The following is a 14037-nucleotide window of genomic DNA, read 5'->3' on the forward strand; positions in this document are numbered from 1 at the left end:
CTTGTTGCTAATGAGTTTGATATGCAGCCAAATCCATAAAAATGTTAATAGGAATTTAATTAGCACTGCTATGTAAAATTAGGTATCCTTTTCGTGATGAAAGAAGATATCACTATTGGATTTGATGGAGGATTAATAGATGTTGGTGTATTTACCCCTGCCTTCTACCCCTGCGCCTGCCTGTCTGTCTGCTTGCCCCATTTTCTCAGTTGTATTAGCTATCTGTATTGTGATGAGATTCAAAGGACAGAACTAACCTCTTGAGGGTTTATTCTGCAGCATAATTTCTGATTCAGAAGATTGATTATCAGACTGAGGGCATGTAACAAGGTCAGCGTTAAGCGGTTGTGGCAAAATATATATTTTTTTCAGAGGATTTGTAAGTACTCTCGACAATGCACAATGGCTTGGGAGTGGTATTGTGGGAGAGGGGAGGAGTGAAGCAAAGAAAAGGAGAAAGAATAAACTGAAGTTTGAAAGTAAATCCGGGCTGGAATTTTTCGTTAAGGAAACTACATTCTCCCACGGAGGTGAATCGTCTCTGATTTGCTCTCGCACAAGTGTACAAATCAGAAGCGATTCGTTATGGCTTGTCGTGCAAATTAATGCATGGTGGAGATTGCAAAGGATTCCTTTGCGAATCCTGCTATCGGGCCACCATTTTGTGCGGCCGGCCTGATCGCAAGTTCCGGCAGCTGCCCCCCCCCCCCCCCCCATGAGAGAATCCTCCATAAGAGAGACCCCTGCCTGGAAGCCCCCGATTACTGAGACTCCTGCCTGGAAGCCCCCCATTACAGGGATGCCTGCCTGGAAGCTAGAGAGAGACATCTAACTACAATACTTGCTCTTCTTTTTCTCTTTAGGAAGTACTTAACTGCCTTTGATGTGGTCCAAGAGCTGTCAATCATGGCTCGATGTTATAAACATTGCGGTTAGTTTCACTGCAGGCTACTTGAAATCTACTCCAGCATGAAGGAAATGAGATTAAATAATCCAGACAGCTGGCTGAGTATGCAAGGTGTTAATTCGCAGCCTGATAAAATTAATTTCACATTTGTGTGAATGAAAGTCTTGCAGATTAAGATCTGAGGGGTTTTAAACCAGCTGACTAGTTTCCCTTCCCAGGAATTGACAGGTGCTGCTTTCCCTGCCTGAGCCAGCAAGCATATTGCACAGGTGGGTTTTAAAGCAGTATTTTTTTTCTCTGTCTGGACTGCTCTCCTGCTTCCAGGCAGGGGTCTCTGTAGTGGTGGGCTCCAGGCAGGGGTGTGGGGGTTTTTGGTGGGGGACGATGGGCAGGATTTGCATTGTGAGGGGAGTCATCCTCTGATGGACATTGGGGCCAACTGCCTAAAAGAGTTACCCTCTTGGCCCACCACGAGGTCTACTAAGCCAGGGTCATGGTGGGACGTATCTGCACCGATTCACACCCACGTGAATCCCAGCCCAGAGGACTGAAGATTCCTGCAAGTTTGGAGAAGGCGTGTCTGGCCCATTAATAGGTCGCAAATGCAGCAATTTGACACATTTGCACCATCTTGCTGGCATTGGGCCTGAACCTTGATGCTGCCATAAGCAGGGGACCGGAGCATTGGAATGGGATCGGCGGCCAACACTGGATTCTTCCCCGCATCGTGAACTATGCCACCGGCAGCGGGCGGTAGAGGTACCAGCCCCAGTTTATTTGGGTTGTTCAGTGTAGGATGAATGTTTGAAGAACAAACCAGAGAACTCTTAATAGGTTACCACCTAGACAACTTGCAGTGTGTCTGAGGATAGATGATGTCCAATGGTGAATTATGGTAACTGCCTTAAACTGATTCATAAGCAGTGAAATCTTGGTGCTGGTCAGTCTCCGAAAGAGATTTAGCGGCAGGGTTCTCCATTTCTGAGACTAAGTGTTGATGCCAACGCAGAATTTGTGGACTTTCATGACAGCAAAACTAATGCCGAACCTGGATCGATTCAGCATCTGTGGAGGGGGTGCTGCACTGCACCATGTGGAACACTATCGATTCCAATGAAATCGGGATTTGCCGGGTCCGTGATTGATGCTTGGGAGGCTGACTAGATGCAGCCGCATATGCACATTGCAAACCCCACACACACTCCTCCCAACCAACAAGATGGCATTGGTTGTGCTGGAGATCGCCCATACAGCTGATGGCTGGGGCCAGAGGGCACCTGGGGGGTGGTCTGGGAGGACATCTATACAACCTTTCAGGAACCACTTGGGCTTTTACAGTTCAGCAGCTTGATAGCCGTTTTCTGAAACTAACCGACAATTTAGTAGATATACTGAATTTAGTTTTACATTTTGCAAAGCAGAATTTGAAGTTGAATGTTCTGGGTTGCTATTCTAAGGACAGTCACTAGGATGCCAAACCTGTACTGCATCAGTTGGGCAAATAAATATTTACGTTCACTTAATGCAGAAATCTATAGTGTATAATAATTTGATGACTGTGAAAATTTTTTTTTACTATATAAAAAAAACTGTTCCTTTCAACCACTAAGAACATTTTTTTGTCAAACCATCAACAAGATTTGCATCTCGGCATCTGACAACTCCAGTGCCTTGTGTGTGCAGCATAAAAGTTAGAATAAATTGCCATTTTTTCCAATGATCAGAGCTAGTACTACAACACTACATCCTTTTCAAAAGTGATGCCACAGTATAGACATGAAAACTTTTGAATAGCCTTTTTTCTTAACCTCCAATCAGATGGTTTTAACAGACTATGGTAGTAAGTTCAAGTGGCCTTATTTTGTACTGTTTTGCCTGGTAGTTCAAATACAAACTTGCCAGCTGTCTTGAATATTTGAAATCTAAGTACTGTGCAGCATTATTTAATTCTGCACCTCCCAGTACCTTCAGTAACCTGAATGCTGGTTGGGCAGAAAGAATCCTATTATCTACAATTGAATTGGGGTGACAAATTGTAATGCACTTGCTATTTGCAATATAAAGTTCTGTTCTCCTTCTTGAGTTCTAGTGCTGAAGGGTTATATGTTCCACATTCTAGCTATTTTTATAAAACCTGTTGTTCATTGCTGTCAGTTCAGCTGCCTGTACATGCATCACCGCTTCTTCCAAAGAAATTGGACCCAACACTTGAGTAGTGTATTGGTAGTAGTAATTGGTAATAGGACAAAGTTGTTACTTGGGTTGCAGTGAACATGGTTCTAATGGCAGGTGTCCAGTTTTTAATTAAGTGCTAATAGACATGCCTGGTGGACCATAATGCAGACCTCAAGTCAAGCTTAGTCCCCCCCCCCCCCCCCCCCCCCCCCCAAGCTTGTAGCTCTCACCTAAGGTTCTCATTCAAATTGGGCACAAAGTGAATTATATTAACTTGCTTTAGAAAACATGTCCTGTAATGTTGGTGTTCCAATACGGATTTTTAAAGAAAGCATTTGGATATTGTCATCCCATTCAATTTTGTTTTAGAAGCCATATAATATATATAAAATTCTCAGACTTTTGTGAAAAATATTTGGAAGCAGGTTTTGTGGTCTATTTTCATGCCTTTAGGTTAATGGGCTGTGTTACTATCATGTGCTACGTTATGTTTTGTACAGCTGCATTGTTTGTGTGAGAAAACGCAGCTCTACATTTTAATACATGTTGCAACCTGTTCTGTGTTCGAGATGTAACTGGGTGGAATTTCTACAGTGGGTACAAACAGTGACTTTGGCACAAATTGCATCTGTTTTGAGAAGTGTTTATTCACCAGCCTTCTATTCATTCGTTTGCATAACACCAAAAATTAACCTGCCGCGAACCAGCAAAATTGAGCATTAAAATTAGTGGTTAACACTGCTGCATCATAATGCCAGGGACCCGGGTTTGATTCCGACCTTGAGTGACTGTCTGTGTGGAGTTTTATCATTCTTTCTGTCTCTACATAGGTTTCCTCTGGGTGCTCTGGTCCCCCCCCCCCCCCCCCCCCCAACACACACAGTCCAAAGACGTGCAGGTTACGTGGATTGGCCATGCTAAGTTGCCCCATTAAGTGAAAGATGTGGAGTTTAGGTGGGGTTACGGGAATAGGACAGGGTAGTCAGCCTAGGTAGGGTGCTCTTTCAGAGAATGTGATAATGTTAAATTGTAAAATCAGTCATGTAGCATAAATCCTGTAATAATAACCCTTGGGCACAAGTCAACATTGTGAAATACCCAGCACTTTATGAAAAACCTGCAACATTTTTTAAAATTGAAGCCCAGCATAGTTAAATCCTTTGACAGCTTTGACAATTTTCAATGAGCTTTGACAATTCTTTGACGGCTTGGGCAGTTCCAATTAATTTGTATTTTTAAAAAATGTATAATCATTGTATAATCATGGCTATTTCTAACAGCCCAGAGGGTGTTCCAAAGGACTACTGTACTGCTTCAAAAGGGTACCCTGGTGTGCAAACAAATTCACAAGGATAAGACCTTCTCTTACCTGGTCTAATCTGCGCACTTTAGGTTTCAGGCACCTAAATCACACGAGTGGCGGTAGCTGCTGATTTATATGGCCAGCTGCCTCCATGAATCAAGAATGTGCTGTTTAGAACCTGCTCCAGTTCTCCCTGTGAAAATGCGGGGTTCAGAGACTGAACTTCTGATCTGGCCCCTGCCAGCACTTTTCCACAGAACCTTTCCTCCTTCTGCACAGACATTGTGGCCTCCGTTTGTATTTTCGTGCTCCAGAATTGCAGCTGTAGTCGAAATCGGATTTTTAGAACAGATGTGAAGTTTTAAACTTAGATTTGGCATCTGCTCGAATAAAGCCTATACTTTTTCAAAATAGACTTAAGAAGCTCAATGCAATCTTTGTATTTAATCTTTGTGACTTGACTTTTTATTGGCAGTGTGTGATTGCAACTAACCAAGACTTCAAGTCAGTGAAAAATCTGTCACCATGTAAATGTAAATCCATTATAGTTATGGTAATGGAGCAGTAGTGTTTTATAGTTGCTGTGTTAATTCATTTTATTTAAGTAAAAATTTCACTTCACATTTGTTGCTGAACTTTGCAAAGGGAACTAATTTCTCACTGAAATAACTATTTTTGTTTCCTTTTCTCCTCGTTCTTATTTTGTTGGCAAACATATGATGATCTTAATATGGACAGCAACAGCAACTTCAGGCTCAACATCTCTCTCATGGCCATGGACCTCCAGTGCCTCTCACTCCTCATCCTTCAGGACTTCAGCCTCCATCAATCCCCTCACTTGGTAACAGCGCAGGCCTTTTGACTCTATCAAGTGTTTTGGGTGGACAGCCCCACCTTTCTATGAAAGATGATAAGAAGCACCATGAATCGGACCACCACAGAGGTGAGAAGCAAGGCAGGCTTGATTAGAAACTTCTTGTGCATTTCAGTCAGGTCACAGCTAGGTTCATTTTATAGGTTTCAAAATCAATACAAGATGCAAAAAAAAAACCCCCATAATTAACCAATTGCCGAAACAATCAGTTTTTCTTTTACTCCAAGATTTAAATCAAGTCTGTCATCGTCTGAAATAATTTTTTAATGGTTTTCTGTGATGTATTATTACCCATAGTACAAATGCTACTATTTTGTTGGCTGTCTGCATTAAAATGAGCAGTATTGCAGCATAACTCCTTTTGAAATAGGAACATTATACACACTTTTTTTTTAAAATGGGAGGAGATGCTTCCTTAAGTTGGTGCTGGAGGGGCAGTTAGATTTGGGTCCCACTCCAAACTTGTTTCTTAATGTCATTTGTGCCATCCCACATTAATGCAGCACATGTTATACTTGTATGGGGCAAGGGTCTTGCATTCCACTGCATTTGTGGCAATTGTAATGTTTACTGTCTGTAGACTGATCTCAAGTTCTTTGGTTGCTCCTGAGTATTTGTCAGTGCATGGCAAGTGATCAACGACTGAACAAAGGCCTAAGCCGACAAATAAATAAGATACCATAGCAAAAGAAGTGGTAATACCTGAAAGAGATCAATCCCCTTTACCACATCATTATAACACAGATGTTCCATTAAAATTGATTCAAATGTGGGAAGGGGGGGGGGGGGGGGGCTCATGGAGAGAACCTTTCATTCACAGCATTTGAGAATCAGTGCAGCAGCAATTAATGATGTATGATTTAGATGGGAATAATACAATGTTGCCTACTCTTGTGTTACATCGTCCTCCTTGCCCTTTTTTTTCTTTTGTCCAATTTTTAAGATGGTTAGTTTTTAACTCCACTTGCATTCTGCAACAGTTACTGTTTATTCCATAGGGGTATTGATCTGATGTGTTGACTAGTTGTTGCACCAGCTTCATTTTAAATTGTGTGGCTTGGATGATTTGGGTAAGAAGTCAAATGTTCTGATGCATACTTGTTGGCATTAGTAACTGCTTTTTCTTCTCCTCCCTTGCCCAATTCACTGTCCGAACTGTTAAATTTGCAAAATCAAAACGGGTGAGACAGCAACACTTTGTCTTAAATATAATCTTTACAAAAATTGAAGTAATTTCAAGTGTCTTAATCCACATGTTTTGTCAGGTAATGTTTGGAACATTTGCCTTAAATGATATGCTTATAGTTTTTGATTGGAATTGTGCATTGCAAGTATCAGTTTCCCTCGTTTGCACTCGCCACTGCCATGAGCCCCATATCCACAGGGCCTGGAGATGGCATGGGCCAAGGATAATTTTGTGATATTTCAGACCCAACTCTCAGCTAGGCCTGTTGCATAGAAGATCTGCAACTACTGTAACATGTAAGCAAGGATAATTCTTTCCAACAACGGCAAAACAGTACAATCTAATTCAAAGAAAGCAATTATGTACAAAAGTCTGAGATGTGTGAATTCTAACAGCCGACCAAGGGATACAAGCCTGGGACCACGCGCTCTCTCTCCTCTTCTCCCACCCCCCCCCTCTCCCCCCCCCCCCCCCCCCCCCCCCCCCCCCCCCCCACCAACCAAAATAAACACATGGCTATTAGAAAAGTAGAGGAACAGAATGGTGATGACATTCCAAACCTCTTCAAGGATAATTCATCAAAACCAATACAGGATAAGTTGCTTGCCTTTAGGCTCCTTTCTCAAAAAAGCCTTCTGCTGCCAGACTGCCTTGCTCCTCTTGATGTGTAGTGTCTGTATGTCTACAACTTACTCAACGTGATGCATAAATGTATGCTCCTTTGAGTACAGTAAATTGCAGTGCATCTTTTTCACCATATATCTATGCAAACTTTCCAGAACCAATAAACTGTTGTTAAAAAGTGAACGTTGCAATTTGAAGTGCAATATTATTTTGTCTTTTTTAAAAGACAGCTTTCGCAAACAAGTGGCGTAAGTTATCTAATCAATGGGATTTTTAAAAATCCAGATAAGTATCTATCTCCAGTAATGCTCAATGACATTGTCAATAATCAATTTTGTGTTTGTTCTGTCTGTTAACGCAGTTTATTCATTCATTGAGAATAGTCTGAACAGTTGAAATTTAATAGAAATTTATTCCCATCAAGACCTGATTTACAAGACGAATTCTATGATTTTAATGCATGTAATGGCAAGCAGCCACGAGTATGTGTTTTTTGTGCTCTGTATGATGCCAGATTTATGGAAATTGTTTTTTTTAAATCTAGATTTCTTGAACAAACCTCCGTCATGTGCAAACTGAGACATTTTCCTATTCTGATTAGATCCAAAATAGTTAAGAAAACAAACTAAATAGGTCACTTGCAGATTAGCTTAAATAGTCAAGATTGTTATTGTGAAGAGACACTTGTATCATGCAAGATGTCCAACAATGTTGTCATTGTTTTGCCACATAACCTTCCTTGCAACATGTTTGGTCTTTTTTGTATTGAATATTCAGCATAGCCAGCTACCCGAAAGCCGACATTCTTAATCCCATCATTTTTCTTCTGTTCCCTTACCCCCAATAAGAAATTGGAAATCATGCCTATCTGATATCCTTGTTTCCTTCGTTAACAGCATTGAGAATTGTTGGATTAGGCTTTTAAATTTTGTATTATATAATTTTGTTTTTCTCTTGGTGATGAATGGAATGATGTAAATGGTGTTTTCTTTTAATAGCATGAAATGTCATTTGTGTTGTGTATTGAATAAATTCTGGAAAGATTGTGAGAAAGTACAGTTAATGCATTGGACCAAATATAATGTTAGTTACTTCCACTGATCTAAACTAAAACAAACAAAAAAAAAACCAACTTTGATTATATCTTTCTTTATTCCCCATTCCTAATATTCTCTCCCTGTCCTTTTTAAGTTTTTAAAAATAAAATAATCCAAAAACTGTAAGGCATGTTCATATAGTGATATTGAGATGGGCAGGATATACACTGCAGACATTTTTGTAAAGGCAAAACTGTTTTGAGCCTAAACAGACTTGGCCTGAACTTAAGTGGACCACACCGCAATATTTCTGGCTCAACTAACCATGTACGGTGGATTGTTGCACTAGCAAGAAGAAAATGGGAGTGGCTCATATTCCTACCATAGTCTATTCATCTTCTAATTGCTCATAGTATTTTTACCACTACTGATAACCAGAAAGGGTTTGAAGGACAATGACATCACCAGAAAACCATCTATGCTGTTTTATTTTTTTTGAAGTGTGTACAAGGAGAGGGGAAAATTAACTTAATATTACTAGGTTTGCAGAGGTAGTCATATTAAATCATTCTGCTCTGTTAAATTGAACAGTTTACTCTTTTTATATAAAAAAAATCTTGTATTAAGATCAATGTGCTGTGAATCCCTTTAATTTAATGAATACGAATTGCACTTGCTGAACAACTCTTGTTGCCATTTTAATTTAATAACCCAACAGTAATTTATTCTGTCATTGGTTCCAAGGCCAGGGGTTGTATGCAAAGAACTGATGTACCTATAATGTTAAAATACAAGTGGAACTTTTAAAAGAAAATGTATTAGAAATGTGCAATGAATTGAATGAATAAAAGCTGTTGTGAAAGCATCTGTCGGCTTGCGTTCTAATTTTCTTTTTTCTTTGTCTCTTTTTTTGCCTTTGTATCTGAACCACCATATCTATACATTTTGTGGTTACTGTGGAAACAGAGAGGGATCCAGGCACAGTAAGTACTTCTGAATATCCCACTTCCACTTTCTTTTTTTTAATGACCAGGTAGTAAGGCAAAATGTTTATCAAATGGGAGCAGGTAAAACATATGAATTGTTTCATTCCATCTATCACTTTTTCCCTGCCGTCAAGTAACTAATGCTATCTCTAAGCATTATTGGAGTCCTGTTTATTCTGGATCTTCAGTGGCACAAACTGGATGGATACGCAGCCCCCCCCCCCCACCCCCCCCCCCCCCCCCCCCCCCCCCCCCGCCCCCTCTCCATTATATATTCCTTTCCTTTCTTAATTATACTAGATTACTGCAGTGCATCAAATTTTATTTGACCAAGGTGTACCATCACTCCTTCCAATAGTAAGAAGAATTCACTTGGTCATGCTGTGGGTATGTTTCCCATATCTATTATGTTGAGTTTGTACTTTGGCGTGTATAAATTCATGACCAGTTCATGCAAACTCTACAAATCTGTTCATATTTTGCAAGCAAGCAAATACATTGTTTCGAGTTACACGAGGGTCCATTGGGAATTCAATTCCTGTTTACAGACTCTCCTTTTCCATCAGTTCGTGAAAGTGCTGGATCAACAACATAACTTCACTAACTGGAATGGCTGCTGTGTTTCAGTTGAGTCTGTCTGCAAATAACATTGCTGTTCCTGAAGGTTTACCTTGCTGCCAAAAACAAGATGGTAAACCTTTCACACTTGTGTAGAATTGTGAATTAAATGCAGTTTCAATATCCAGTTTTTTTTATTGTTAGCTTTTCAGGACCTGGTCAATGAAATTGAATGACATGAATAAGGCAAATCAGGGGCATTTTGAATTCGTGAGGACTCGTGTAAACAAACTCAATTGTGGACAAAATTTGAAGCCATTTTATTGTCATATACAAAGAAACAATGTGATGCAGTTTATGCATCCTTTTTATTTTTGCTGAATAATTTCCTAATGTTTTTGATATTCCATAAATACATCAAGAAAAATGGTAGTACCCAAGACTGCGGAGCCCATTTGTATTTTAGATTAGATTCCACAACCCTAGAGCCACTAATAACTACTGTATGTCAATACCTATGTATGTGAAAATCATGTTTCCTTGGACATTGTGCTTTTCCTCTGTGATTGACAATGCTCTCTACGTGCTATTCATGGGAAAATTACATTGTTTGTCTGCATATATAGATTGAACATACAGCCCACCTGCAATCCAAAGTTAAATAAGGTTGATAAAATTGATCTTTTAACATGGTCCGGTGGTGGCAGCACAGTTTAATTTAACTCTGTGAAAGGCCACGCTGCTGTTAAGAAATTACACGTACGTTTTCTCTGCAGGAGAGGTAGTGTGTATGAAGGTTACTGCTTACATAGTTAATAGATTAGTAAAGTCAACATTGACGAGCATTTTAACTGCAAAAATTACACCAGACAATTGCTTTTATCTTTGCATAGATAATAGAACATTACAGGCCCTTCGGCCCACAATGTTGCGCCGTCCTGTGAAACCCCTCTAAAGTCCCTCTACACTATTCCCTTATCGTCCATATGCCTATCCAATGACCATTTGAATGCGTTTAGTGTTGGCGAGTCCACTACTGTTGCAGGCAGGGCATTCCACGCCCTTGCTACTCTCTGAGTAAAGAACCTACCTCTGACATCTGTCCTATATCTATCTCCCCTCAATTTAAAGCTATGTCCCCTCGTGCTGGACATCACCATCCGAGGAAAAAGGCTCTCGCTGTCCACCCTATCTAATCCTCTGATCATCTTGTATGCCTCAATTAAGTCACCTCTTAACCTTCTTCTCTCTAACGAAAACAGCCTCAAGTCCTTCAGCCTTTCCTCATATGATCTTCCCTCCATACCAGGCAACATTCTTGTAAATCTCCTCTGTACCCTTTCCAATGCTTCCACATCCTTCCTATAATGTGGCGACCAGAACTGCACACAATACTCCAAATGCGGCCGCACCAGAGTTTTGTACAACTGAAAATGAAATGAAAATCGTTTATTGTCACGAGTAGGCTTCAATGAAGTTACTGTGAAAAGCCCCTAGTCGCCACATTCCGGCGCCTGTCCGGGGAGGCTGGTACGGGAATCGAACCGTGCTGCTGGCCTGCTTGGTCTGCTTTAAAAGCCAGCGATTTAGCCCAGTGAGCTAAACCAGCCCCTGAAATAACTGCAGCATGACCTCATGGCTCCGAAACTCAATTCCTCTACCAAGAAAAGCTAACACACCGTACGCCTTCTTAACAACCCTCTCAACCTGGGTGGCAACTTTCAGGGATCTATGGACATGGACACCGAGATCTCTCTGCTCGTCCACACTACCAAGAATCTTACCATTAGCCCAGTACTCTGCCTTGCTGTTATTCTTTCCAAAATGAATCACCTCACACTTTTCTGCATTAAACTCCATTTGCCACCTGTCAACCCAGCTCTGCAGCTTATCTATGTCCCTCTGTAACTTGTAACATCCTTCTGCACTGTCCACAACTCCACCGACTTTAGTGTCATCTGCAAATTTACTCACCCATCCTTCTACGCCCTCCTCCAGGTCATTTATAAAAATGACAAACAGCAGCGGCCCCAAAACAGATCCTTGTGGCACACCACTAGTAACTGGACACCAGTCAGAGCATTTCCCATCAACCACCACTCTTTGTCTTCTATCAGCTAGCCAATTTCTGATCCAAACTGCTAAATCACCCTGAATCCCATGCCTCTGTATTTTCTGCAATAGCCTACCGTGGGGAACCTTATCAAACGCTTTACTGAAATCCATATACACCACATCAACTGCTTTACCCTCATCCACCTGTTTGGTCACCTTCTCGAAGAATCAATGAGGTTTGTGAGGAACGACCTACCCTTCACAAAACCATGTTGACTATCTCTAATCAAATTATTCCTTTGCAGATGATTATACATCCTATCTCTTATAAACCTTTCCAAGACTTTTCCCACAACAGAAGTAAGGCTCACTGGCCTATAGTTACCGGGGTTATCTCTACTCCCCTTCTTGTACAAGGGGACAACATTTGCTATCCTCCAGTCCTCTGGCACTATTCCTGTAGACAAAGATGACTTAAAGATCAAAGCCAAAGGCTCAGCAGTCTCCTCCCTAGCTTCCCAGAGAATCCTAGGATAAATCCCATCCGGCCCAGGGGACTTATCTATTTTCACACTTTCCAGAATTGTTAACACCTCCTCCTTATGAACCTCAAGCCCTTCTAGTCTAGTAGCCTGTATCTCAGTATTCTCCCCGACAACTTTGTCTTTTTCCTGTGTGAATACTGACGAAAAATATTCATTTAGCACCTCTCCTATCTCCTCGGACTCTACGCACAACTTCCCACTACTGTCCTTGACTGGCCCTCAATGACTTGCATGTCATTAGATTCTTACGTATACCTGAAGCTCATTAATGTAAAGTTGTACAAGAATCATATTTATGCCATTTCCTTTCGTGCTTCATGAAATTAAATGGGAATTATTACACACTGATGACACAAACTTTCTAAATGCTGCTTCTGTGATTTCTCATTGGTTTCCTAACATGGGAAATATTTGATGGCTCAGTCTAGTACAGTGTATAAAACCTGGTAAAGACTACATTGTTACAGAATTCACACAAAGCCATAACCACTTGATTTCCTTTCATGAACAAATGTCCCTTGAGCTTGAAATTTGATTTGCCATGTTTTATTATGGGTAAAACTGCTTCGTGTATTTAATTAAATTCAAAATGACCCATCAAGTTTGAGCTCCTTGGATCTGACACCGGTTTAGTTGGCTACACTTAACAAAGTACTTGATGTCCATGCTTACCTCTAGAGTTTAATGAACACTGGTGCAATTGTCAAATCTCAGGTATTCATTTAGCATTTGCTGTAAAAGCAAAGAACGATATATGAGTCTGCGACAGCAGTACGTTGTGGGCAGGAGAAAGTTCAACAACATTGTACTCTGCAGAACTTGTGGGAACATAGCCCATCAAGGGTTGGTACATTGTTTGCTTAGTTTGTTTTTGAGGTAATGCTTGGCATGTGTGTGTTTATCCTGCAGTCTGTGCCGTATCCTTTGTAAACATTACATCATATATTTTTGAAAAGGATATGCAATTATGCTGTTGCTGTTAACATACAAATCCTGAAGAAAATAATCCAAGCATAACCATTCGACCAACATGAACTCAAATGAAAGTCGCAGGTTTCAGGGCTTTAATTTAGATTAAACTGAGCGGCACATCTGTACTTTTGGAAGATCAAGCGGTCACTTAGTTAAAACGTGTCAAACTATAAACGGAATTTACAAAGTTAGTTAACATCTTGCTCAAATATGATGCGGGGGGGGGGGGAAATATATAAATTCCATATGGAGAAATGTCAGATGAAGCTGCATGGATTCTAAATCTGGTACCACTTGAAGTTAATTTGTGGGTTATTGCATTCTATTTGACATAACTCCACGTGAGTGACCTAGTCTAATCTCACTTTCATGCTCACTTCTCTCTTTTTATTCCTGAATGGAATGTGAGTGCAGCTGGCAAGTCCAGCATTTGTTGCCCATCCCTAATTACCATTGATAAAGTGGCAGAATACCACTGCCTTTAAGCACTGCAGCTCATGTGGTGCCATGCTGTTAGGGAGTGCCTAGATTTTGACCCAGTGACCAAGCAGGAATGGCAATATAGTTCCAAGTTGGAATGATGTTTGGCTTCGAGGAGAATTTGCAGGTGGTGATGTTCATAGGCATCTGCTGCTTTTAAGTGGTAAAGGTTGCAGGTTTACAAGTTGTTCCTGAAGGAGTATTGGCGAGTTGCAGCAGAGCATCATGTATAGTACACATTGCTGCCACTGAACATCGGTGGTGGTGGGAGTGAACGTTTTAAGGTGGTGTGGCCAAAGTCAAGTGGGCTGCCTTGCCCTAGATGGTGTCAAACA

The 14037-nt window shown here is 40.8% G+C and overlaps 1 protein-coding gene across 6 annotated transcripts in view; it reads left to right on the plus strand.

Moving 5' to 3' along the window:
• The window catches only part of LOC119970378 (transducin-like enhancer protein 1), a 133180-nt gene that overhangs the window by 44873 nt on the left and 74270 nt on the right, over window positions 1-14037 (plus strand). For 5 of the 6 annotated variants that reach the window (XM_038804895.1, XM_038804894.1, XM_038804896.1 and 2 more), the window contains 2 exons: window positions 5124-5328; window positions 9073-9089. The exons of the other annotated variant lie outside the window; for it this stretch is intronic. In XM_038804895.1, coding sequence (XP_038660823.1) covers window positions 5124-5328; window positions 9073-9089 — 222 coding nt within the window. The remainder of the gene's footprint in view (window positions 1-5123; window positions 5329-9072; window positions 9090-14037) is intronic. 6 annotated transcript variants of the gene reach the window in all.

This window comes from Scyliorhinus canicula, chromosome 8, assembly GCF_902713615.1.
Source record: "Scyliorhinus canicula chromosome 8, sScyCan1.1, whole genome shotgun sequence".
NCBI classification, from domain to species: Eukaryota; Metazoa; Chordata; class Chondrichthyes; order Carcharhiniformes; family Scyliorhinidae; genus Scyliorhinus; species Scyliorhinus canicula.